The sequence below is a fragment of the Triturus cristatus genome, chromosome 6, assembly GCF_964204655.1.
Source record: "Triturus cristatus chromosome 6, aTriCri1.1, whole genome shotgun sequence".
Classification (NCBI taxonomy): domain Eukaryota; kingdom Metazoa; phylum Chordata; class Amphibia; order Caudata; family Salamandridae; genus Triturus; species Triturus cristatus.
Genome location: NC_140589.1, coordinates 1,928,648,717 through 1,928,676,185, shown reverse-complemented (window position 1 = coordinate 1,928,676,185; position 27,469 = coordinate 1,928,648,717). Strand labels below are relative to the sequence as shown.

At 47.2% G+C, this 27,469-nt stretch overlaps 1 protein-coding gene across 2 annotated transcripts in view; it reads left to right on the top strand.

Annotated features, from left to right (window-relative positions):
• The window catches only part of LOC146822508 (uncharacterized), a 698,810-nt gene that overhangs the window by 243,210 nt on the left and 428,131 nt on the right, over window positions 1-27,469 (top strand). For both annotated transcript variants that reach the window (XM_085613620.1, XM_085613621.1), the window contains exon 12: window positions 25,011-25,181. In XM_085613620.1, the coding sequence (XP_085469746.1) occupies window positions 25,011-25,181 (171 nt within the window). The remainder of the gene's footprint in view (window positions 1-25,010; window positions 25,182-27,469) is intronic.

The following is a 27,469-nucleotide window of genomic DNA, read 5'->3' as shown; positions in this document are numbered from 1 at the left end:
AGGTAGAGAAATGAAGCCTCAAACAAGCCCTGCCATCAACAGCAGTAATCCTTCTCTTTAGCTCTTTTACACTGAAACTTTGGTTTTGTGATGTCCAACGCCGTCTGATGGAGCAAGTACGATACCATGCGCTGGCGATCGCTGTCCAGCTTTGCTACTTTCTGGGTGCTGAGACTGTAGGGCCAAGACGTCCGTCTTTCATCTGTAGCTGTCACTGATGGGAATTAGGCAATTTCAATTTCAATTCAGCTTTATTCGGAGCAAGTTAATGTCCATAAAAGCAATCACAGTCATATTCACAAATACATAACATGAATACTTACAGCAGACATAATCACATTTCATATACAATATTAATCATTAAAACGTAATACAGCTTAAAATTACCTATCTACATCTAAAAAACACATACTTTTCCTCAGGTTGATGCATTTGTTTAAAAAGGAAGCAGTATAAAAACAAATATCAGCAGATTGTAAGTTAAAAATCAATTTCATAGCCTGCTCAACCGTCCGTGTACCATATTTAACAAACATGGGCTTTAGCAGAATAACACGGAAGTTAGAGTACAGCTTACAAAATAATATAAAGTGCATTGTGCTCTGCTTGGAAAAACCGTCACATCTACAAGGACCTATAGGGTATTTTCTCATTACAGGATGTGCCACCAGATGATGCACTATTCCAAATCTCAGTCTGGTTAGTACAAATTTATGTGTTGGTCTGGTGACAAGAGTTAGATAGACGGGAAATCCATCCATGGACAGATATCTGTTGTAAAACATAACAGTGGACAAAGAACCTGCAATTACTATTCTTTTCCTCTCTACAAAGGCTAGAAAAATCCTTTTCAGCTCAGTCTTGGGGATTGATAAAACAGCATTTGGATCAGTTATGATATTCGGGTTGAAAATATCCGAAAAGCACATAATAATGTATTTAATCCAGGGGATTGCCTTTACATTATCTAATTGCATACAGTCCTGGATTATAGACCTAGTGAAAGATTTTTCTTCATTCAACCAAATTGATCTCCACAACATCAAAGGTCTAAGTGACAAAAGATCGGATAAATAATTAACATTTAGTTCATGATGACATAATGCATTAGAGGCCGAAGTGGGTAAACACAATACTTTTTTTAGGAAAGAATTCTGTTCCAGTTGCAACTCATGTACGCTACTGTAGCCCCAAATTCCAGCCCCATATAATGCAATCGAAACACATCTAGCCTGATAAATTTTTACCATGTCTCTGGTCCTACGATCCCCAATTTTCTGAGCAAATCTGAAAATTCCATGTGCATTTCTAGCCATTTTATTGCGTATATTATTAAATTCATGTGTCCAATTTTTATCCTCAGCAAAGGTTATTCCTAAATAACAGAATTTGTCCACCTGCTGCACTTTTATTTTATCTATAAAAAACCCTTTCGCTGCATGTTTAATTTTCTTTGGGCCACAGATCATTGTATAAGTTTTGCTTTTGTTGATAACTAATTTTTTATCTTTAATAAAAGATACAAAACTATCCATTAATCGTTGTAACCCTATCGGAGTTCTTGACAGCAATACAGCATCGTCGGCGTATAATAACACCGGGACGGGGGTACCGTTAATCATTGGGGCATCTGCAGGTACTTTTTTAAAAATAGCATCAACATTATTTATAAATAAAATGAATAAAAGAGGAGCTAAAACACAACCCTGCCTTATACCGCGTTTAACGCTAAAGTTCCTAGTGCATTCACCCTTCCTACCAAAACGTACACATGTTTTTAATCTCTCGTACATTCTGGCAAGAAAATAAATTATGCCCTTTGGCGCCCCTAATTCTAACAGGGTCATCCACAAAATAGAGTGGTCGACCATGTCGAAGGCGCTACGTAAATCAGCAAAGCACATGTAAATATGGCCAGATTTGGCTTCACTGTATTTCCCGATCAATAATTCTAAATTAATACATTGATCGAGTGTACCCCTACCTTTCCTAAAGCCATATTGGCTATCTGTCAGAATATGGTCCTGTTCTACCCATTCTTCCAGTCTGACCAGCATAATCCTACTCATTACTTTTACTGAGGCATCCAATAATGAGACTGGTCGGTAATTTTTCGCATCGGACCTAGATCCCTTCTTGTATATAGGTACAATTATAGACTCCTCCCAAGTTTGTGGAGGGCCTATACAAACTGCGGCATTAAAAACAACAGCCAACAACGGACCCCATACTTCTGGCGTCTCCTTATATACATCGCTTGGGACCCCATCCGGGCCTTGGGCCTTTCCTCCCTTACTTGCTCTTATCCCACTTTCCACTTCTTCCACAGTAATATCAAGTGGTATGATAGGCCATCTTTCTGACCCAACATTACTATTTTTATTTGAGTCAAAGATACTAGAGAAATGGGTAATCCATCCTTCACAGGAAACATTTGCTGTTAACTCAGGGATATTTGTTTCCTTAAGGAACGGAGAATTAACTGTTGTCCAAAATAATACAGAATTCGATAGTTCTGCCGCCTGATTAAGAGATTCCCACGCTTGTAGCTGCAAAACCTTCTTCCTTTCTTTAATAGCCTTTTTGTATTCTAGCCTCAGAATAGTTATTAGTTTTTTATCCCTAGGTCTTATTACTAGGGCTTGCTTAAGGTCGGTCAGGGCAGCCGAACAAATTTTATCAAACCAAACAAAGCCAGGCTTCTTACTGCCCCTACTACCACCTGTGAACTTGTCGTTAATGGCATTGTTGATACCTTTAAAACTAGATAAGACCCGCTCATGATCTAATCTATTTTCTAAAATAAAGACAATGTCTGCTAAATTCTTCATGATAATAGATTTGGTTAATTCAGATGCTTTAGCACCTGTCCACCTCAGCCTTACCCCATTAACCCTGTGTGCTTCAATGTTTTCAACTGTAGCCCCTGCCTCTTCATCATTCTCCTCCCACAAAGTCATGGGGACGATAATACAGTTGTGATCACTGGTATCCATTATTTCAATTTCGAGTGGGCCAAAACAATCGGCAATACTGGAGGATACCAACACATGGTCAATTACAGAATTGGCACGCCAATTCCTAAATGTGGGGATAGGCGAACCATTACTATCCCTGCAACAATCCAAAATTTCCAGGTCAAGGCACCCCATTAATGCATTCACTTTTTCCCCATACATGTCATGCCCAAAATGTGGGACCTCCCATCCAGCATTGTTTGTAACCCCACAAGCTTTAGTGGATAGTAATTCGCATAATGAAACATTGAAATCCCCACACCAAATGATATCAAATACTTCATGAGAATTCGAACTTAGGTTCTCAATAGCATTAGTCAGATCAGTAACAATTCTGCCCCTGGTACTATCAAAAATGTTATTATAATAATTGATCAGAAGGATATTACGGCTTTTACCTTCTTGGATCCAAATCATCTGTATTAAGTTTCCTACCGGCACATATTTTATCACCGTCATCTGTCGATGGACCGATACAAGGGTGAGTAAACCCCCCTTAGCTCTACCCGGTCCCTCTCCATATGCTGGCAGGTTATATGAAACGAACCCCTCATAATCAATATTATCTTTGCACCAGGTTTCCTGAAAGCATAGGATATCATACCTGTTAATAAAGGAGTTCCAACCCGGGTCCCTACTTTTAGTTTTCAGACCAGCTACGTTCCAGCACACCAACCTGGAACATATACCTGCTCCGATTGTACTCCCTCTAGGAGTACCTTGGGTATCTCCCTCCATAATGCCAGCCTCAGTAATTTGGCCCAAATCACCAGAATTCATACAACCATCTGGTATGGTCTCAGCCTCATCCTGTTCAGGCACCAATCTGGGGGTCAAAGTTGTTATACCAGAGATTACAGATATGCAATCATCTCTGTGATCCTCCAAATTCAGTTCCTCTTCCCTTCCCGCACATATCTCCGTCTCCTTTATACGTCAATCATTAGAGTCCAGAGTGCTAAGTGCAAGAAATCTATTCTGGGTTGGGATATCAAAATGGGGTTTACAAATAGGTGGATAAATAGAATTTCTATTGTTGACCCTCCCTTTGACATTAAGGTGATTATAAAAGTATCCTAGCGCTCGAGCACATACATTACCATCTAAGATTGGGAGAGATGCCGCTCTTAAGAGGACGGTAGAGACGTGCTGCGGGTATTTGAAGTTAATAAATACACAGTCCCCTTTTAGTCTTTTCCTATCACTCCCAATCCAGTTGGCTCTTCTGGTTGTCAAAATATTGTCAGAAAAATTCAATGGGAAACCACATTGTCTATTTAACCACGACAAACATTTGTTTTTTAAGGAATCGTGGGTTTCTTGGGGAACCTTATTGTCTAGCGGTGGCACATTTGTGAGTACCACCACATAGGGAGCACACTCAGGTGGGAGGTTAACAGCACCCTTCATTTTATTTCCCTCCCAGCTGTTTATATTATCTAAAACAGGCAAATTACTGCCTGATGGGTTGGTGCCTATTTGTGGTATTACCAGAGTAGCACTATCGTTCGCTTTGTTCCCTGTGGCTTTCTTAGCAGGGTCTCCCTGTCCTTGATTCTTACTTTGGGTATTAGTAGTGTCGGCTACCACCTCTATAACAGGAGTAGAAGCAGACACTTCTCCCAATTTGCCTAAGGCCTTATTTAGCAAACCGCCCAATCTGACAACTTCTTCCGTTAACTCCTCTATTTTGAAAACCAGCGGATCTATTATATCCTTAATCTTGGTACCAATAATCTCCTCAATGTTACTAACAATATTATCCTCTAATCCCGCCTTATTGACTGAGCTCAAGGCAGTATTCCCAATGTCTTTATCTGATTGGTCTGCAGATTTCTTTCCATTACATAATGTCCCCTTTTTAGACTGGAATTTCTTGCATGTTCTTACTGATCGTTTTTTTGGGGGAGGTGAACATTGTTCCACCCTGTCGTGGCAGTCATCTATTATTAACTCATTGGGGCTAATATGTACAGAATCAAGTTGCCCCAGCTCAGTTAACTCAACCACCTCCGGGGTGGTAGTATCAAAGTGATTGTTTGCATCCTCCATGCCGGAGGTTGATAAACCTCCTGAGGGGCTCTCTCGGGGTGGGGTACTAGCTTTCCCCAATGACTGTCGTCTTTCAGAATTTATCTTATTAACCCTCTGAACCAAATAGTTATCCATTGTACGTGGCCCCGAAGAGGCTTTAGATCTAGACATATTGTAAACAGTCACACCCTCGTCACAAGCCTGCTGAATTGATAGAACGTTATGTCCGTTAATAATTACTTAAATGACAATTTAAAACACTAACGATTATTGGCAAAGACTCAATATCACCCCCGCTGCTTCTTACTGATCTTGTGACCAGGACCAGCGTCTCTGGCCCAGTCCAGTCTCCTCAGGCCTCTGAGGGCCACAGAGGGCCCGCCCTTTGCCCGGGCTTAGCCCGGCGCCGCCCGCGCGCGTCCCGCGACGCGGAGGGAGCCTCTCAGTTATAAGCGCCTCAGGGCGCGCAGGGAAGCGGAAGCGGAAGATACCGCTAGGGACTCTGGGGGCTGTAGTCCCTTTCGCGGCGTCCAGCGCGGTGTCACAGCCTCCGACCCCCGGGCAATGCAGAGTGCGCAGCGGAGCGTCCTTCCACCAGGTAGGTTTGTTGGCAATGTCCCCCGCTCCACCGAGGGAGCCTCTCAGTTATAAGCGCCTCAGGGCGCGCAGGGAAGCGGAAGCGGAAGATACCGCTAGGGACTCTGGGGGCTGTAGTCCCTTTCGCGGCGTCCAGCGCGGTCTCAGCGCGGTGTCACAGCCTCCGACCCCCGGGCAATGCAGAGTGCGCAGCGGAGCGTCCTTCCACCAGGTAGGTTTGTTGGCAATGTCCCCCGCTCCACCGAGGGAGCCTCTCAGTTATAAGCGCCTCAGGGCGCGCAGGGAAGCGGAAGCGGAAGATACCGCTAGGGACTCTGGGGGCTGTAGTCCCTTTCGCGGCGTCCAGCGCGGTCTCAGCGCGGTGTCACAGCCTCCGACCCCCGGGCAATGCAGAGTGCGCAGCGGAGCGTCCTTCCACCAGGTAGGTTTGTTGGCAATGAATTAGGCTTAAATCAATGTTCTGCAGGTTATTATGACTTGATACCCGCAGAATCTAGTGACGTAGGAAATGTGACACAGTTGTTAGTTTCCTTCAATTTAGTACAAAAACAGTTCATGGTTTTTAACAAGGGGACTGCAAGCAGGTGGTCTGCAATCTTCAAAGGAGTAGCCATACACCATGGGCATAGAATACAAAGACAAAGGCAGAAGGGCAAAACAGGGTCTCTAGCATCTTCAATTGGGTTCTCTCCATTTTTCTCTGCCATCTATAGCTACATGAGAATTCTATCTGAATGGATTTCCTCACACAGTGGCATTGTCTAATGGGGTAAACACATATTTTCCTCAATGAATAAGTCTAGGTGTTCCTCCTTATCTTAGAACATCTCAATAGAGAAATCACATGATACAGATTATCAGGGACATGTAGAAAACTTCCTTTAAAAACTGTGCATCAGGTGCACTATGCAATACACAGGCTAATAGTCAAATGTGCAAACAAAAGACAAGAACTAGAGGGTCCTGATATTTGCATGATTAGGACACATCTGATCCCACCAAAAATTAAAGCAGCAGGAACAGAAGGGAACTGAAAACCAAAATAAAAATAGACATTGATAATTCGTCATGTTCAAAAAGGTAAACATAAGATATCTCCTATTGAGATGGAAAACTTGTCTTACTATAATATTGAGTCAGTTAACCAGTCTATCACTACCCTGACAGTCAGGCTGGAAAACATTGAAGTAGGCCTAAGGAAAATTCTTGCAAACCAGTCTGGTCATAAAAAAGAGAATTATACATAACATGGGGGTCCCTGGTACATCACTGCAGTCTGGAAGTATGTACCTGAACAATACACCTACAATTATAAATGGGCTGACTGGTGAAAGGAATACGGAAAAGGGAATTGGAACTAGGACACAACTAAAATCCCCAATAACTAAACATGATGCGGCATTGGTCAGGGGAGAAGTAACAAAAGAAAAAAATCGATAGGAAGAACAAAAAAATTATTTGGGTGATAGTCAGGCATGTGACACAACACCAAGAGTACGGGTGATACACAAAGGCCAAAGTTACACAAATTTTAACTCTACCGCAGGCGACTACACCATATACGGTAATCCTAGCTAATGTTCCAGTTCCTTCTTCAGGGAAAAATGAAAACCTGGTTTTCTTTTAAGGAACAAAAAGCCATATGCTACTTAGGAAACAGAACATCATTAACTAATGTAATATAGAAAGTAGGCCACCTTGAGTCACAGATCTATAATTTCATCCTTAGGTCCAATCAAGGATACATAAATGTAAGGCTGCCTGTTCCTTTAAGGGAAGGGGCAGTAACATGACTAACTGCAGGTGACACACTTTGATCCTGATAGATCTGTTTTGTTTTCTGTAATACCATTATAGCCAATTTAGACATGCACTGGTAAAGTGCTGCCTGTCTTCCTCACAGTATGAAAACCATATCTGTGAAATTTATTATTATACCAAATCCACCCAACTGTTATGTAACGATACATATCGTCATACGCATCCCTTCACAACACAGGGGAACTTATAATAGTATAAAAGCAACAACATAAAACAAAACATGCAAAAAATAAAAAAATGCACAAATAAAAAAATGCACATGTCAAGCCATCAGATATACTCGCTGTATATCAAGCACAAGAAGCATAGACAAAACAATAGCATATGTGAATAAGCGGTGACACACAACACCATATCATGTACTTTATGCACTGTAAACCTGCAGCCCAAAAACCCAATATTTGGGCCTGTTTAATTTGTCAGGTTTAAAATCCTTACCCTCCTTTTGACAGTAGATCACCAGGCAATGGAAATCCGCTGTCAAATATAACTTTACTGTCTCTCTTCTAACATACAGGACCAGCAAGAACAATTCATGATAGGACCAAAAACACAAAAATACATTTCCATTACTTAACTGTTACCCTCTTGTCAGTCACCTTGCAACATCAATGCTACCGTAGTTTTACCTTTCTGAAAGTAAAAATTGTTACACTGACACTCCATATTAATTTGGCACCTACAATTTCCACTGTGAAAAATAATTCTTAATTGGCAAATCGTTCTCACTTAGGCATGTAGCCTTCAAAATTTTAGAAAAGGGCTGCATCTTATTTTCTGTCTAAGACTTAATGCAACACTTCGTTTTCTGTCAAATAAAAGCAACTAGCAGGCATTATTTTTTTTATTTTTTTAGAGCGGAGACACAAATGTATCAGTTCTGCAGAGCATTTAACATGATGTTGGGACTTTCAAAGAAACCCTTTTTTTTATATTTTCCTTTTGGAATTAAGTTCTTTAATTGTATTGATGTTCTTATGGAGAAACCAGAAACCCCACCTTTAGAGGCCCGTTTAGCAAGGTCATTCTGCATTCCACAGAGACAAGGCCCTAATTTAAAAGGTCACAAATGTCAACATGACAGCCTTCTCCATTGTTTACAGGGAAACAAAAGATAGCATCTCAGCGCGACTTGAGCCAGCCTCTGCAGCTCGCAGCTTCTGCCACTCTGAATCTGTCAAAGACAGTAGGCCTTCCTAATTCCTCCTAACCTGCAATAATTCACTCTATTTTGAAAAATAATTTCTCCTTTTTAGGCGCTAAAAATTATCTCTACTCCCAGTTTATTAAACTACATTTACTGTGAATAATTCACAAAACCTAATAACACACATACCAGTTTTTAGAATAAATGCTTGTTGCAATGGTACTTATTTCATCAACCTTAAATGGATCTCACTGGGCCAAAAAAGCTACTCTGAATGAAAGAAAATGCGGTTTGAACAGTGCTTTTGCCCAAAATCGACTTTGACATTTTAGGCATTAAAAAATGAATATCCTACAATTTTCTTGCATAATATGCATTACCAGAATGTCTATTACACAACCCATGAGTCAGCCATTGAAAATATTAACTTATACTTTATAGAAATGAGCTTGTTTGCTCCTGCGCCAAGGGAAAATTGCACATACAAATGTCATTTTAGCGGTGCAACATAACTTAAATTAAATTTTAATGCTAGGAGGTCATAGTATAGGTATTAAGCTGTATAAATATTAAAAAACGATTTTTGAAAGGCACTTATTTTTTTAATAATTTTTCCATAATTAATAATTATCTTTTTTTTAAAAACAATTATTTTTTTTTGGTGATAATTCCACATATAAAAGCAAGCTGCATCCCTTGCCTATCATTTTTGGACACACTTAACTCACAAGCCTAAGCGCATAAGCCTAACTTGAAACGCGTCACATTTTTGCGCCACTTTCATTTAAAAGGACGGTTATGCAAAATTCCACCCGTGTTTAACTGGGAAAGTGCTGGCTGAATGAACATTCCTATCAAATATACTGCAGCTGAAAAGTTTGCCTGTGAACATCTAATACAATGCATCTAAGGAAAATGCTGTAAATTTATTTATTTTTTTGCTAAAATAGATAATTTCGTTTTTGGGGCCTTATGTATATCTATTGAATGTGTTTTCTAATTTTATTCTTTAAGCATTTAACGGCAGTTTTGTATATGTGCACAATTGCTCATTCTATAAATTAAAGAGCAACATATAGCTATTTTAGCACATCACATGGTTCATTTCTGGATTTTTTCTAAGTTTCTACTTAATATTAGTTAACCAACATTTTACTTAACAGACTGAAAACATCAAGAAGACCCACAAACACACATTGAGCTCATTTCAGACATAAACAGAAAGGGGTCAAACACTCAGGACACACAATACAGCGCGCTTTAGCCATTTTTCATAAATAGCGCCGTCGCAATTTACTCACAGAACCGTTTGCAGATACTAGTTGTAAAGTCATATTTACAAGAGAAAAGAAAACTTTTCTCAATAGTGTTCCAAAAAACTGCAAAAACAGCCTCACAGACCTTTATTTCCAAGAATAGCGGACCCATACTTTATTAAACGTGATGGGGCCCACGCCGTGTTTAAAATAGAGCTCATAAGTTGGAGTTCCCATCGGAAGTATCAGACATGAATCCTCCAATCGGGAAACCCTGTTGCAACAAAAACCAAACCAAGTACCAAATTTGCTACGATTAGGCATCTTCGCTCACTAACCGAGCTTCAAACTTCAAGGGGCTATCTCTATTGATACACTCGCAAATGTACGAGACCCTCGGTTTTTGAAAATTGCAATCTTCAAATAAAACTAAGGACCAATACTAAGAACCAATACTAAGGACCAAAGAACCAAACTAAGAACCAATGCAGAACCAAGAACCAAAAACTAAGAACCAAAGGACCAAAGAACTAAGGACTGGGAGCGACCCACTTATACTTCAACTAAAGCAGATGGAGAAAAAGTCTCTTCATTACCTGCCTACACAAATTGCAATTCGCGTATACAAACCTATACAGACCTATCAAAGCTATACCAAACAAATAGTTGTCCAAATTCTAATTGCCAAGTTCTAACTGCCAAGTTCTAAATGACCTAACAGTCTTTTTTAAAATACTTACGCCAAAAAGGTTCTCAGTCAGGAGTGACATCTTTTGGAGAGTCAAAGTCAGAAAGATCAGAGATATACTGGGCTGCAGAGACAAAGAATCCCCCAGAACCTCTGTGCACAGAGTACCTGCTTAGTGGATTTCTGTCCTGTTCTCCCCAGTAGATTTCTGTCCTCTGACAAGATCGCTCCTCCAGATAGCCACTTCTGATGATGCCTCCGTTGTTTGGTGCCATCTGAAGAACTGAAATCTTCATTCTCAGGGTAATATAACAAAGAACTTGGCAAAGAAGCTGAAATATGAAAAGACATCTTTATTAAACTCAAATGAGTGAGACTACGTCACACAGAAGCCTTAGCAACTGAATGAGGCAGTCTCCAGAATGGTCTTAGCTCAGACCTTTTATACCATTTATTATGCCCTAGGCATGCAAGGGAGTTGTACCAGTCACATTCCTAAACAAATGAAAAAGCTAGAGAGGCAACAGGTGAGTAGCCTTTGGGGTTTTAGCAGAATATGGGTAAAACATTATAATTACAGGGTTTCATAAAGGTTACAGTCGACAAAGGTAAAAAGACCGGACAAAACCAACATTCTTCTTTAGACAAGCTGGACAAACCCATAATAAAAATGGTCACCTCCCCATCGTAAATAGACCATAAAAACAGGAACAGAAACAGATAGGAATAGGATAAGGCATGTTTGTGTGTAATAAATATTTACAATGTCCTGTGCTCTGATCCTTAATCTTGATCAGCTAAAGGGCAGGAACTGGCTTGGCAAGGTCGGCCTCAGGTAATAGAGTCAGCTTTCGCCAGGTCAGGCAGGAGTCAGCACAAACCCAAGCTAAGGTGAATGTGTCCTAAATACTTGTTCAGCCACAGTCAGGGCCTATGTAAAGGGCAACCACAAAATGGCTGCCATGCACAAAATGGAACCCAAGGGTTCAGAACAAAACCTTCAAATACACAGTGAATCCATTGGTGTAACATGACGCAAACACTCGTATTTGCTGAACTCACTGTTTACGGTTTCTGTTACCAAAATCATAACAGAATCATGACATTTAAAACACAGGTTCAGAATTCACGGAACCACACCACCCTCTCCAGCCAGTCTATCACCTAAGTGCCCACCATCTCCAGCTAGTCTATCAGCCCCTCTGCCCACCCTCTCCAGCCAGTCTATCACCCCAGTGCCCACCATTTCCAGCCAGTCTATCAGCCCCCGTGTCCACCATCTCCAGCCAGTCTATCAGCCCCTGTGCTTGAATTTGAATTTAAAGGTATTTATTGAGCGCTCGTACACCAGGCGGTTTCATGGCGATTTTGAGGAGAGTGATTCCTGAGTGGGGGGGGGGGTGGAGCAGTTTAGATTTTAAAAGCTTGTGTAAACAAATAGGTTTTCAGGGTGCTACGGAACTCCAGATAGGATGATGTTGATCTCATTTGGAAAGGTAGAGAATTCCAAAATTGCGGAGCAAGGACGGAGAACTTCGAGCCACCCATTCTGCTCTTCTTGAACCTGGGCACCATCAGGAGGGACTGAGAGGAAGATCGCAGTTGTCTGCTGGGGATATAGGATACAATTGTAGACATGATGAAAGATGGGACTGTTCCCGCGAGGGCCTGGAACGTAATGCATCCCATCTTAAAGAGGGCCTTTTCTCTAATAGGGAGCCAGTGGAGGGATCTTAGAAGGGGAGAGGTGTGGTGAGATTTGGGCAAGCCGTAGACTAGGCGGGCAGCTTGGTTCTGCACCAATTGGAGCCGCCGGATGGCGTACGCGGGGGCGCCGTTGTATAGGACATTCCCGTAATCTAGCCAGGAGAGAACCATAGCCATCAAAATCAGTTTAAGGGCTGAAAAATAAAAAAATCGTGAAATTTTTCGAATGGTGCGCAAAGTAAAAAAACAAGAGGAAACCACCGTGCTGATCTGAGAGTGTAGGGTGAGTTGTTGATTGAGGGTGATCCCCAGTGTCTTGACAGAGGAAGAGGGAGAAGGGGGGGGGGGACCGAAAGAGGGTGGCCAAAAAATGGGAGACCAAGGGTTGAGTTTACTGCCAGTGAGTAGAAGCTCGGTCTTATCAGGGTTGAGCTTAAGATGGTTAAATCTCATCCAATCCCTGATAAAGACCATCACCGACTGAAAGATGTGAATAGAATCTGGAGAATCAGAGAGGTTAAAAATGAGCTGGAGGTCATTGGCGTAGTTAAACACAGTGACCTCCATCCTCTGTAGAGCAGAGATAAGCGGAAAAATGTACAAATTATAAAGAAGGGTGGAAAGAGAAGAGCCCTGAGGGACGCCGCATCGCACTTTGTGGGCCTCGGAGGAAAAATTCGCCAGATGAACTGCCTGTGACCGGTCGCTCAAGAATGAGCTGAGCCAGGTAAGGGCGGAACCTCCAATGCCAGCCGCCTCGACACGGGAAAGAAGGATGGTGTGGTCCACCGGGTCGAAGGCGGCTGATAAGTCGAGAAGAACCAGTGCCTGTAGAAGATTAGCATCTTGTCCCTCTCTGAGTGTGTCTAAAACAGAGACCACTACTTTTTCGGTGGAGTGGAGGGGGCGGAACCCTGCTTGGCATGGTGAAAGGTAGCCGCTGTCCTCGATGAAAGAGCTAAAGATTTTAGTGACGTAGCGTTCGAGAACTTTGGCCAGGTAGGGGAGAAGAGAAATGGGCCGATAATTTACTAGCGCTGTTGGAACTGCGCCTGTTTTTTTCAGAATTGGAATGATGGTAGCTGATTTGTGTCTTGGAGGAACAGTGCCTGACTTAAGGGTCTCGTTAAGAAAGGTGAGGGGGGGGAAGGGCAAATAAGGAAGATGCCTCGCAAGATGTAAGCCGGGCAGATGTCGGAAGGAGATCCAGATTTGACACACGGGAGTAAGGAAAGGAAGATATCTTTAGACAGCGGGACTATAAGGTCAAGGTGGGAAGTGTTCAGAGGGGGATCAGGGTTGAGGAAGGCTAGGGAGGGAGGAGGAATGTTGGCCTTGATATCTGCAATTTTGTTAATTAAAAAGTTATTCAGGGAGTCACACAGGGACTGGGAAGGTACTGGCTTGGGTGTGGTCCTGTCTGAAGAGGCTAATTCGAAAACTGTGGCAAACATTTCTCTGGGTTGATTCTCTGCCCGGAGGATTTTATTAGAGAAATAACAGGTTTTGGCATCAAGAATGGCTTTCTTGTACTCTATCTGGGTGGAGGAGTACAATAATTTGGTAGCAGTGCAGTACGTGCGTCTCCACGCACGCTCTGCACGGCGGGTAGCCAGTTTTTTCTCCTTAAGTTCCGGGGTGAACCATTTGTTGACGTCGTGAGCGCGTCTTACTCTGATGCGTCTTAGGGGTGCCACCTGGTCGCAGGCATTAGACAGCCATTTATTGAGGGTTTCTGCCTGAAGCGGTGTGGCCTGGTCCTCTATAGCTGGGCTAGAGGCTAATAGAGAGGAACAGAGCAGTTGGATGTCGACTTTGCCGCAGTTGCGAGCCCAGGTGTTCTTGGGCAGGGGGGGTTTAGTGGTCAGACTAGAGTCCAAAAAGAAGGTAATTAAATGGTGGTCAGACCACAAACAAGGGGTAACAGTAGGAGCGTGAATAGGGGTGTTGAGGGACCAGACTTGGTCCAATATGTGGCCCTGGACGTGGGTGGGGGTGTGGATGTGGGATACAAAATTCAAGCTTTGAAGTGATTCCGTGAAATCTTTGGAGGGGGCATCTTCTGCCGGGTCGAATGGCCAGAAATTGAAGTCACCAAGTACCAGGACTGCCGAGTTGTTGACGGCTAATGTAGCTAGCAAGTCCTGGAAGGCTGAAAGAAAGTACGGCATATTTTTGGGAGGTCAATACATCAAGACACATGTGATAGGTGTCTGGAAGGAGTTAGAACGTGCAACTAAGTAGTCTACTTCTGGGATTGGGGGGTGGGGTAGTAGTTGAAAATGTAAATCTGAGCGGATGATCAAAGCAACTCCCCCTCCTGCTTTGCCGGGGGGTCGGTCGGCCTGAAGGGCATAGTAAGAGGAGGGCAGAGCAGCGAGCAGATTAGGCAGGGAGTCCTGGCAAAACCAGCCAGTCAGTCTATCAGCCCCTGTGCCCACCATCTCCAGCCAGTCTATCAGCCCCTGTGCCCACAATCTCCAGCCAGTCCATCGGCCCATGTGCCCACCATCTCCTGCCAGTCTATCATCCCCTGTGCCCACCATCTCCAGCCAGTCTATTTGCCCCTGTGCCCACCATCTCCTGCCAGTCTATCACCCCTGTACCCACCATCTCCAGCCAGTCTGCAGCCCCTGTACCCACCATCTCCAGCCAGTCCATCACCCCCTGTGCTTCCCTCCCCAGCCAGTCTATCAGCCCCTGTCCCCACCATCTCCAGCCAGTCCATCAGCCCCTACGCCCACCATCTCCAGCCAGTCTATCGGCCCCTGTGCCCACAATCTCCTGCCAGTCCATCACCCCCTGTGCCCACCATCTCCAGCCAGTCTATCAGCCCCTGTGCCCACCATCTCCAGCCAGTCTATCAGCCCCGGTGCCCACCATCTCCAGCCAGTCTATCAGCCCCTGTGCCCACCATCTCCAGCCAGTCTATCAGCACCAGTACCCACCATCTCCTGCCAGTCTATCACCCCCTGTGCCCACCATCTCCAGACAGTCTATCAGCCCCTGTGCCCACCATCTCCTGCCAGTCTATCACCCCCTGTGGCCACCATCTCCAGCCAGTCTATCAGCCCCTGTGCCCACCCTCCCCAGTCAGTCTATCACCCCAGTGCCCACCATTTCCAGCCAGTCTATCAGCCCCTGTGCCCACCATCTCCATCAGTCTATCAGCCCCTGTGCCCCCCCTGTCAGTCCATCAGTCCCTGTGCCCACCATCTCCTGCCAGTCTATCACCCCCTGTGCCCACCCTCTCCAGCCAGTCTATCAGCCCCTGTGCCCACCCACTCCAGCCAGTCTATCAGCCCATGTGCCCACCATCTCCAGCCAGTCTATCAGTCCCTGTGCCCACCATCTCCAGTCAGTCTATCAGCCCCTGTGCCCACCATCTCCTGCCAGTCTATCAGTCCCTGTGCCCACCATCTCCAGCCAGTCTATCAGCCCCTGTGCCCACCACCTCCTGCCAGTCTATCAGCCCCTGTGCCCACCCTCTCCAGCCAGTCTATCACCCCCTGTGCCCACCATCTCCAGTTAGTCTATCAGTCCCTGTGCCCCCCTGTCAGTCTATCAGTCCCTGTGCCCACCCCCCCATCAGCCTATCAGCCCCTGTGCCCCCCCTGTCAGTCCATCTGCCCCTGTGCCCACCATCTCCAGCCAGTCTATCAGCCCCTGTGCCCACCACCTCCTGCCAGTCTATCAGCCCCTGTGCCTACCCTCTCCAGCCAGTCTATCACCCCCTGTGCCCACCATCTCCAGTTAGTCTATCAGTCCCTGTGCCCCCCTGTCAGTCTATCAGTCCCTGTGCCCACCCCCCATCAGCCTATCAGCCCCTGTGCCCCCCCTGTCAGTCCATCTGCCCCTGTGCCCACCATCTCCTGCCAGTCTATCACCCCCTGTGCCCACCCTCTCAAGCCAATCTATCAGCCCCTGTGCCCACCCTCTCCAGCCAGTCTATCAGCCCCTGTGCCCACCATCTCCAGCCAGTCTATCAGCCCCGGTGCTTCCCTCCCCAGCCAGTGTATCACCCCCTGTGCCCACCCTCTCCAGCCAGTCTATCAGCCCCTGTGCCCACCATCTCCAGAGAGGGGTGCTCTTATGGCCAATAAAATCCTGGGGGTGGGCCTTTTATGGCCACTATAATCCTTGGGGGGGAGGGGGTTCCTCTTATGGCCACTATAATCCTTGGAGGGTCCTCTTACGGTCACTATAATCCTCGGGGGTCCTCTTATGGCCACTATAATCCTCTGTTGGGGATCCTCTTATGGCCACTATAATCCGCAGGGGGTACTCTTATGGTCACTATAATCCTCTGGGGGGTCCTCTTATGGCCACTAGAATCCACAGGGAGGGGGTCCTCTTATTGGCAAGATAATCCTCGGGGTCCTCTTATGGCCAGTATAATCCGGGGGGGTCCTCTTATGACCACCATAATCCTTGTCGGGTCCTCTTATGGCCACTATGATCCTCATGGGGTCCTCTTATGGCCACTATAATCCTTGGGGGGGTCCTCTTATGGCCACTATAATCCTCGGGCGGGTCCTCTTATGGCCACGATAATCCTCGGGGGGTCCTCTTATGGCACCATAACCCTCGGGGGTCCTCTTATGGCCAGTATATTACTCAGGGAGTCCTCTTATGGCCACTTTAATCCTCAGGGGGTCCACTAATGGCCACTATAATCTTGGGGGGGTCGTTTTATGGCCACTCTAATCCTCTGGGGGGCATCCTCTTATGGCCAGTTTAATCCTCAGGGGGGTCCTCTTATGGCCACTATAATCCTCGGGGGGTCCTTTTATGGCCACCATACTCCTCGGGGGGTCCCCTTATGGCCACTATAATCCTCTGGGGGGGTTCCTCTTATGGCCACTATAATCTTGTAGGGGTCCTCTTATGGCCACTATAATCCTCTGGGGGGGGTCCTCTTATGGCCAGTTTAATCCTCTGGGGGGGTCCTCTTATGGCCACTATAATCCTTGGGGGTCCTCTTATGGCCACTACAATCTTCCGGTAGGGGTCCTCTTATGGCCAGTATAATCCTCGGGGGGGGGTCCTTATGACCACTATAATCCTCTGGGGCGGTCCTCTTATGGCCAGTTTAATCCTCGGGGGGGGGGTCCTCTTGTGGTCAGTATAATCCTTGGGGGGGGTCCTATTATGGCCACTATAATCCTCGGGGGGGAGGTCCTCTTATGGCCACTATAATTCTCGGGGGTCCTCTTATGGCCACTATAATCCTCGGGGGTCCACTTCTGGCCACTATAATCCTCGGGGGTCCTCTTCTGGTCACTATAATCCTCTGGGGAGGGTCTACTTTTGGCCACTATAGTCCTCTGGAGGTCCTCTTATGGCCATTATAATCCTCTGGGAGCTGTCCTCTTATGGCCAGTATAATCCTCTGGGGGGTGCTCTTATGGCCACTATATTCCTCGGGGGCGTCCTCCTATGGCCACTATAATCCTTGGGGGTCCTTTTATGGCCACTATAATCCTCTTCTCAGGATTGGGCTAAGATTGATACACCTAGACTACAGGAACAGCTTCACATGACTATTCCGGAACTCGGTTTATACAGCAACCCAGCCGCTGATCAAGTGTCCATTTGGATCTTATCAGTGGTTAAAACTGTCGCCCCCATGAAAAGGATTATCTCTAGGATGAAAAATCCCTCAGAACCATGGTTCTCTGACAAATTGAGGGCGCAAAAGTAAGCATGTAGTAGGGCCGAGAGAAAATGGAGGGCCAATTATGAGGAACAGATTTAAGAAGAATACGGCAGAACTCTGGCAACCTATACAAAACTAATAATAGAGAAAAAAAGCCTCTATTTTATAAGAAAAATAAACGAGGCCAAGAACTCCAGTAAAGATCTATTTGCTACGGATAAAAAATTAACAAATCTCACCAGTAATAAAGAGATAGAAGGCAGCACTGAACTATGCAATACACTGGGACAATTTTTCGTGGATAAAGTTAAATCAGTGTATGAATCTGTTAAGGCGATCGACAAATCGGACACCTCCCAATTACATATTCATCCCAGGTATAGCAGACACACTGGAAACTCCAATCTAGTTCTCCGCTTTCTGCCCCCATCAGTGGAACAGATCAGACAGGTAATGATGACAATCAATTCCGGAGGCCTAACGGACCCCTGTCCACCCAAGGTGATGCATCTGTTCCCAGACGTATTTAGTGAACAACTAAATCTGGTTGTCACAAAGGTAATACAGTCGAGCTGTTTCCCAGACGCCTGGAAAACCGCATCAGTCCTCCCTTTACTAAAGCAGCCTAATCTGGATCCACGTGAACCTGCAAGTTGCAGCCCAATCTCTAGAATACCTTTTCCAGCAAAAGTACTGGAAAAACTACTGAACAAACAACTGTCAGAACTTCTAGCCTCTGCATACGCCCTTGACCAATCACAGTATGGATTCAGGGAGGAACATGGAACCGAGACAGCTTTGATCATGGCAGCAGAGGAACTCGGGAGTGTACTGGATGCAGGTGGGAAGGCTGCCCTGATCCTTTTGGATCTCTCGGCGGCCTTCGACACTGTAAACCATGATATACTCCTGACCCGCCTAGCAGATCTAGGAGCTCACGACACAGCACTCAAGCTGTTATCCTCATACTTGACCGAAAGAACTTTTTCAGTTAAATTAGTAAATTCTACATCTAAATCCTTTAAGTCACCGTGGGGGGTACCTCAGGGGTCGTCCCTGTGCCCTACCCTTTTTACTAGATATGTTGCCCCACTAGCAACTATTATAAGGAACTGTGGGTTTCTACCTGTCTCCTACGCAGATGACACCCAAATAGTGGTGTCAGTCTCAAATAACCTAGATGAAACAGCAGACCGATTTAGCAATTGCATGAAACAGGTCACTCATTGGATGAGGTTAAACTGTCTAAAATTAAACGGTGATAAAACCGAAGTCATGCTGTTAGGGACAAAATTACATTTTTGGTCGCCTAAATGGTGGCCAGATAGCTTAGGCGACTGCCCACCCCCAGTAGACAAAGGTAGAATTCTGGGAGTTGTATTTGACAATAAACTGTTGTTTAACGCTCAGATTAACAAACTGTCCTCAACTGTGTGGTTCATTCTGAAAATGATAAAAAGATTTCTGCCTTTTATTCCCCAAGAATCATGCAAAACACTAGTAACGGCACAGGCCTCATCCAGGTTGGACTACGGAAACGCCCGGTATGCTGGGATACAAATCCAACATCTAACATAACTTCGGCGCCTACAAAACGCAGCAGCGCGGTTGGTGCTGGACATTCCTAGATCTGAGCCAGTTGCCCACAGACTCAGAGCTCTGCACAGGTTACCAATGGAGAAAAGGATACGGTTTAAGTCGGTCTGTCTAGCCTACAAGGCCCTTCATGGGGTAGGATCCCATTTCTTAAAAACTCATCTGGAACAATACGAGCCTCCCAGGAGTCTAACATCTAGTAAGCAAAGTTGATTAAGGTCCCTAAATTCAAGCAGGTAAGGTGGGGGGGGGGGGGGAGAAGCTTCCTGCTGCAGACAGCTAAAACCTGGAACCAACTACCTATTACAATAAAAAATAGTTCCTCGCTACTATCATTCAGGAAGGCAGTAAAAACCTGGCTCTTCACCTCCTAATTAGAACTTCATTTCACCGGCAGCTCCAGACTTTTGCATTAATTTAGCGCCAAGATGCCCCTGGGCATTTGTGCGCTTTACAAATTCACAAATCAAATCATTTCAAATCAATCAAATCTATAATCCTCTGGGGGGGTCCTCTTATGGCCACTATAATCCTCTGGGGGGGTTCTCTAATGGCCAGTTTAATCCTCGGGGTTGTCCTCTTGTGGTCAGTATAATCCTCGGGGGGGGTCCTCTTATGGTCTCTATAATCCCCGAGGGGAGGTCCTCTTATGGCCACTATAATCCTCAGGGGCCTCTTATGGCCACTATAATCCTCGGGGGTCCCCTTATGGCCACTATTATTCTCTGGCGGGGTCCCCTTATGGCAAGTATAACCTTCTGGGGGTCCTCTTATGGCCACCATAATCCTCAGGGGGTCCTCTAATTGCCACTATAATCCTTGTGGTGTTCTCTTATGGCCAGTATAATCCTCTGGGGGGGTCTTCTTATGGCCACTATAATCCTCAGGGGTCCTTTTATGGCCTCTATAATCCTCTGGGGGGGGTCCTCTTATGGTCAGTTTAGTCCTCCGGGGGTCCTCTTATGGCCACTATAATTCTCGGGGGGGGAGTTGCTCTTATGGCCACTATAATCCTCGGGGGTCCTCTTATGGCAAGTATAACCTTCTGGGGGTCCTCTTATGGCCACCAAAATCCTCGGGGGTTCCTCTTATGGCCACTATAATCGTTTGGGGGGTCCTCTTATGGCCTCTATAATCTTTGGGGGGGGGTCCTCTTATGGCCACCATAGTCCTCTGGGGCTCCTCTTATGGCCACTATAATCCTCCTGGGGTCCTTTTATGGCCACTATAATCCTCTGGGGGGTCCTCTTATGGCCAGTATAATCCACGGGGGGGAGGTCCTCTTATGGCCACTATAATCCTCGGGTGGTCCTCTTATGGCTACTATAATCCTTCGGGGGTCCCCTTATGGCCACTATAATCCTCTGGGGGTGTCCTCTTATGGCAAGTATAACCTTCTGAGGGTGCTCTTATGGCCACCATAATCCTCGGGGGTCCTCTAATTGCCACTATAATCCTGGGGGGGGGGGGTCCTCTTATGGCCACTATAATCCTCAGTGGGTCCTCTTATGGCCACTATAATCGTTTGGGGGGTCCTCTTATGGCCACTATAATCTTTGGGGGGGGTCCTCTTATGGCCGCTATAATCCTCGGGGGTCCTCTTATGGCCACTGTAATCCCTGGGGGGTCCTCTTATGGCCACTATAATCCTCAGGGTGGGGTCCATTTATGGCCACTATAATCCTCAGGGGGGGGGGTCCTTTTATGGCCAGTATAATCCTCAGGGGAGGGGGTGGGTGCTTGGGTGACTCAGGAGGATTTTGAAGGGTAAGCATCTCTGCTGAAAAGGTCGGAGTTGTTATTGGGATACAGCTAAGGATGCTGGTTGCCAGCCTCTGCTTTAATATGCTGCTGTGGTACCCAAAGGATGCTGAGATTAAAAGGTGTCATTGTTAGTGTTAGTGTTGGAATAAATGGAGGGCAGGTAAAAACAGGTAACTCCATAAACAACAATTCTACGCCGACTGAGAGTCTGATGTGCTCCCAGTACCCGGTGTCTGGTGAGTGCATGGACTCTTCGGTTTACCAAAGTCTAGAAGCCTGTTAAGAAAACATGGGTTAGTCCTAGAGCGGCCTCTTCCTATAGGGCCTGTGTCTTTGGATCTGGCTGGCTCGACTGAGTTTCTGGTGGTGAGGAACCCATGGCAACCAGGGAACCCACAGTACGTCCAGTGGCACCGGTAGCCCTGGCATGTCTTAGAACAGTAAAGGGGACCTCGAATAAAACCAGAAATATACCTCAAGGGCGAGAACAAGGGTTCAAGTGGTTCTGCAATCAAGGTATACTGCTCTAGTCTGTGGTGCCAGAGCCTATGCCAGGGGCACGAGGACCGGCAGTCTCTTGGCCCCTCCATGTTGAAGAAAGGGACCTACAGGCAATGTGCATGTCCGGTCTTGTGACAATGTTCCTCGGAATCAGGCCTCTCCCTCTAGAAGGCACACTCCGGCTCCCTTGGCCAGCACATAGGTCAAGCACCAAGGGAACCCTGCTATGTCAAGCAGCAAGGGGACTCTGCTATGTCAAGCAGCAAGGGGACTCTGCTATGTCAAGCAGCAAAGGGACTCTGCTATGTCAAGCAGCAAATGGACTCTGCTATGTGAAGCAGCAAAGGGACTCTGCTATGTCAAGCAGCAAGGTGACCCTGCTATGTCAAGCAGCAAAGGGACTCTGCTATGTCAAGCAGCAAGGTGACTCTGCTATGTCAAGCAGCAAAGGGACTCTGCTATGTGAAGCAGCAAAGGGACTCTGCTATGTGAAGCAGCAAAGGGACTCTGCTATGTCAAGCAGCAAAGGGACTCTGCTATGTCAAGCAGCAAAGGGTCTTTGCTACGTCAAGCAGCAAGGTGACCCTGCTATGTCAAGCAGCAAATGGACTCTGCTATGCCAAGCAGCAAGGTGACTCGGCTATGTCAAGCAGCAAGGTGACTCTGCTATGTCAAGCAGCAAGGGGACTCTGCTATGCCAAGAAGCAAGGTGACTCTGCTATGCCAAGCAGCAAGGTAACCCTGCTATGTCAAGCAGCAAGGTGACCCTGCTATGTCAAGCAGCAAGGTGACCCTGCTATGTCAAGCAGCAAGGGGACTCTGCTATGTCAAGCAGCAAGGGGACTCTGCTATGACAAGCAGCAAGGGCACTCAGCTATACCAAGCAGCAAGGGTACTCTGCTATGTCAAGCAGCAAGGGGACTCTGCTATGTCAAGCAGCAAGGTGACTGCTATGTCAAGCAGCAAGGTGACTGCTATGTCAAGCAGCAAGGGGACTCTGCTATGCCAAGCAGCAAGGGGGCAGCAAGGGCACCCTGAGTTCCCTCTTTTCATTAGGGTGGGATCTTCATGAACTCTCTTCCCACGTGACCCTGCAGCAAGCCTTCCTTCTGCCTCCAGTTTCCCACCATGTTTGCCAGATGTGGCTGGAGGCTGAAAGGCTCCAAACCATGGGTTGTTTCCCAGAGGAGGCAGAGCGTGATCCACACCGCAGCTCTGATGCCACCCTGGCCATGGTCTCACCACCAGCGTATTGCCTGAGACCTCCATGGGAGGTTTTCATCGTTGGACCAGCGAACCCTTGCGGGGCTCTGTGATGTTAAGAAGGGTCATCCAGAGAGATGCTGTTTCTACAACCTGCATGCTGTCATGCCACCCTGGCCATGGTTTCACCACCAGCGGGGGGCCTGACACCTGCATTGGAGGGTCTCATCATTGGACCAGCGAGCCCTTGTGGGGCTCTGTGGTGTTAAGAAGGGTCATCCAGAGAGATGCTGTTTCTACAACCAGCATGCTGTCATGCCACCCTGGCCATAGTCTCACCACCAGCGGGTTGCCTGAGACCTCCATGGAAGGGTCCCATCGCTGGACCGGCGGGCCCTTGCGGGACTCTGTGATGTTAAGTAGGGTCATCCAGAGAAATGCTGTGTCTGCTCTGCATGGGTGATGGGCGCGGGGGCTCTTCGTGCATGACGGAGTCCAGAGAAAGGTTCTGTGAATGATGCATGTGAGAGCTCAAGCCCTGGAGCCTTTGAGGATGAGCTCCAGGTACCGGCTCTGTCCCCTCCGGGGAGTTTCCTGGGATCATTCTAGACCTGTGAATTCCACCGTCCAAGCTTTGGAGAAAATGTCTTTAAACTGCACTGTGTAGAGGCCTTCTTTGTTGAGAGCAACATCTTGACCCTCAAACTAGTGGGTTAGACAGCTGGTCCTGTGCATACTTCTCTCAGGTCGCTTCCTTGTGAGATCAGGGGTCTCTGTTTCCTGGGGTCTTATCATCTCACCACATACAGGAGGATTGGTCTCGGAGTGGTTTCTTACATCCGGCCTCTCAGGAGAAGGTGACTCCATACTCCCTCGGTGTACTTTGCGATTTGCCTGCGTACGTCACTCTTTCGGCGTAGTATACAGCCTCGGATTCTCTTCTTGTTGCGTCAGCTGATCTTGGAAGATCCGGGAAGACACCGGCTCAAAGGAAGCACCGACTCACACTCTCTGCTCTCTCTAGTCCAGCAGGGAGGGTCTCGATGTCTGTGGGTCATCGATTGTTACTGGTGCACAGACAGTAACAAGAGATATCACACCGACGCCCCGCTGTGTGCACGGCCCCCCCTCGCAGGGTCCCAGGAGGTCTCCAATCCCCCTGATTCCGGTCGTGCCGGGTGTGCAGTCGGTGGGTGGGTGAGTGTGAGGGTGGAGCTCTGGCAGGTCAGGTCTTACCTCTGTTTTCTACTGCATGGCACACTGTCAGCGGAGTAAGAGTCAATAGGGAAGGAGGCAGCAGTGGGAAACGTCAGTTCTCTGAGACGGCTCTCCGAGGGAGGAGGCTTCCATGCTGTTTGGGGACACAGGCCAGGGTGTTAAGTTGCTTATCCAATCCGCTGAGGCCACAGCCTTTGCGTTTCCCACTTCTACAGACCTCACCAACCCACTGATGCTGGTCTGACAACTGCAGACCTGTAAGGACCCATGCTCTCTAGATATATATGGAGGCTATCACTGCTTTCCAAGTGTTTTAAATGACAAGTGTTGCTATGACTTAGTTTGTGGCACTCAGTTTAGCGGTATTAGAAGCATGAAAGGCTTGGTTGGCGCTGCCACAGTTTGAAGTCATGGCCAACAGATCACACCATGTGTCAGCATCGAGTGATTAACTGGCTGGGTTGCCTTGCTGGCATCTCATGGAGTACTGGGGCAGCTGCCAGCCAGTGCCCACGTTAGAAGCTGCACAGGGTGAGTAGTGAACGGTTACACTACAGTGTCCCATAGGTTGGGCCGCAGGGTCCCTTCATGTCCAGTTGAGTGTGATGGGGTATTTCAGAGTGGCAGCGGGCACGTTGAGGTGTTACAGGAGATTGTACTTAATGTCCCTCATACTAATAAAATCATGCAGTGCTATCACTGTTTTGGTTCCTGTTTCTGTGGCCTGTGATGACGTGGTGGTGGTAGAACTGACAATTAAATGCACCCTGCCTTTAACCATCTCTTTCTCTGTCCCCTGCAGGCTGTGTAACTGTGGCCTTACCGCCTGCTGCTGTGAAGATCTCTCCTCTGTCCTCAGTGTGAACCAGACACTGACTGAGCTGCAACTGAGTGGCAATGACCTGATGGATTCAGGAGTGAGGATTCTCTGTGGAGGACTGGTGTCTGCAGAATGCCGCCTTCAGAAGCTAGAGTAAGTGGTGGTGTTTATGTGGTGTGTGAGGGGTGAGCCTGGCTTCAAAGCACAGGGGGTGTACAGGAGGGTGTTTATGTGGTGTGTGAGGGGTGAGCCTGGCTTCAAAGCACAGGAGGGTGTACAGGAGGGTGTTTATGTGGCGTGTGAGGGGTGAGCCTGGATACAAAGCACAGGGTGGTGTACAAGAGGGTGTTTATGTGGTGTGTAAGGGGTGAGTCTGGCGTCAAAGCACAGTGGGGTGTACAAGACGGTGTTTATGTGGTGTATAAGGGGTGCACCTGGCTTCAAAGCACAGGGTGGTGTACAGGAGGGTGTTTTGTGGTGTGTAAGGGCTGATCCTGGCTTCAAAGCACAGGGGGCTGTACAGGAGGGTGTGTATGTGGTGTGTAAGGTGTGCACCTGGCTACAAAGCACAGGGGGTTGTACAGGAGGGTGTTTATGTGGTGTGTGAGGGGTGAGCCTGCCTACAAAGCACAGGGGGAGGTACAGGAGTGCGTGTATGTGGTGTGTAAGGGGCGAGCCTGGCTTCAAAGCACAGGGTGTGTACAGGAGGGTGTGTATGTGGTGTGTAAGGGGTGAGCCTGGCTACAAAGCATTGGGGGAGGTACTGGAGGGTGTTTATGTGGTGTATAAGGGGTGAGCCTGTCTACAAAGCACAGGGGGTACAGGAGGGTGTTTATGTGCTGTGTGTAAGGGGTGAACCTGGCTACAAAGCACAGGGGGGTGTACAGGAGGGTGTGTATGTGGTGTGTAAGGGGTGAACCTGGCTACAATGCACAGGGGGGTGTACAGGAGGGTGTTTATATGGTGTGTAAGAGGTGAGCCTGCATACAAAGTACAGGGGGGTATACAGGAGGGTGTGTATGTGGTGTGTAAGGGGTGAACCTGGCTACAAAGCACAGGGGGGTATACATGAGGGTGATTATGTGGTGTGTAAGAGGTGAGCCTGGATACAAAGTACAGGGGGGTGTACAGGAGGGTGTTTATGTGATATGTAAGGGGTACGTCTGGCTACAAAGCTTAGGGGTGGTACAGGAGGGTGTCTATGTGGTATGTGAGGGGTGAGCCTGGCTTCAAATCACAGGGGGTGTACAGGAGGGAGTTCATGTGGTGTGTAAGGGCTGAGCCTGGCTTCAAAGCACAGGGAGACTGCACAGGAGGGTGTTTATGTGGTGTGTAAGGGGTGAGCCAGGCTTCAAAGCACAGGGGGTGTACAGGAGGGTGTGTATGTGGTGTGTAAGGGGTGAGCCTGTCTAACAAAGCACAGGGGGTGTAAAGGAGGGTGTTTATGTGGTGTGTAGGGGGTGAGTGAGACTGGATTAAAAGTACCAGGGGTATACAGGAGGGTGTGTATGTGGTGCATGAGGGGTGAGCTTGTCTATAAAGCACAGAGGGTGCACAGGGGGTTGTTTATGTAGTGTGTGAGGGGTGAGCCAGGCTTCAAAGCACAGGGGGTGTACAGGAGGGTGTTTATGTGGTGTGTAGGGGGTGAGACTGTCTACAAAGCACAGGGGGTGTACAGGAGGGTGTTTATGTGGTGTGTAGGGGGTGAGTGAGCCTGCATTCAAAGTACAGGGGGGTATACAGGAGGGTGTGTATGTGGTGTGTAAGGGGTGAGCCTGGCTTCAAAGCACAGGGGGTGTACAGGAGGGTGTGTATGTTATGTGTAAGGGGTGAGCCTGGCTTCAAAGCACAGGAGGGTGTACAGGAGGGTGTTTATGTGGCGTGTGAGGGGTGAGCCTGGATACAAAGCACAGGGTGGTGTACAAGAGGGTGTTTATGTGGTGTGTAAGGGGTGAGTCTGGCGTCAAAGCACAGAGGGGTGTACAAGAGGGTGTTTATGTGGTGTATAAGGGGTGCACCTAGCTTCAAAGCACAGGGTGGTGTACAGGAGGGTGTTTTGTGGTGTGTAAGGGGTGATCCTGGCTTCAAAGCACAGGGGGCTGTACAGGAGGGTGTGTATGTGGTGTGTAAGGTGTGCACCTGGCTACAAAGCACAGGGGGTTGTACAGGAGGGTGTTTATGTGGTGTGTGAGGGGTGAGCCTGGCGTCAAAGCACAGCGGGGTGTACAGGAGGGTGTTTATGTGGTGTGTGAGGGGTGAGCCTGGCGTCAAAGCACAGCGGGGTGTACAGGAGAGTGTTTATGTGGTGTTTAAGGGGTGAGCCTGGCTTCAAAGCACGGGGGGTACAGGAGGGTGTTTATGTGGTGTGTAAGGGGTGAGCTTGGCTATAAAGCACAGAAGGTGTACAGGAGGGTGTTTATGTGGTGTGTGAGGGGTGAGCC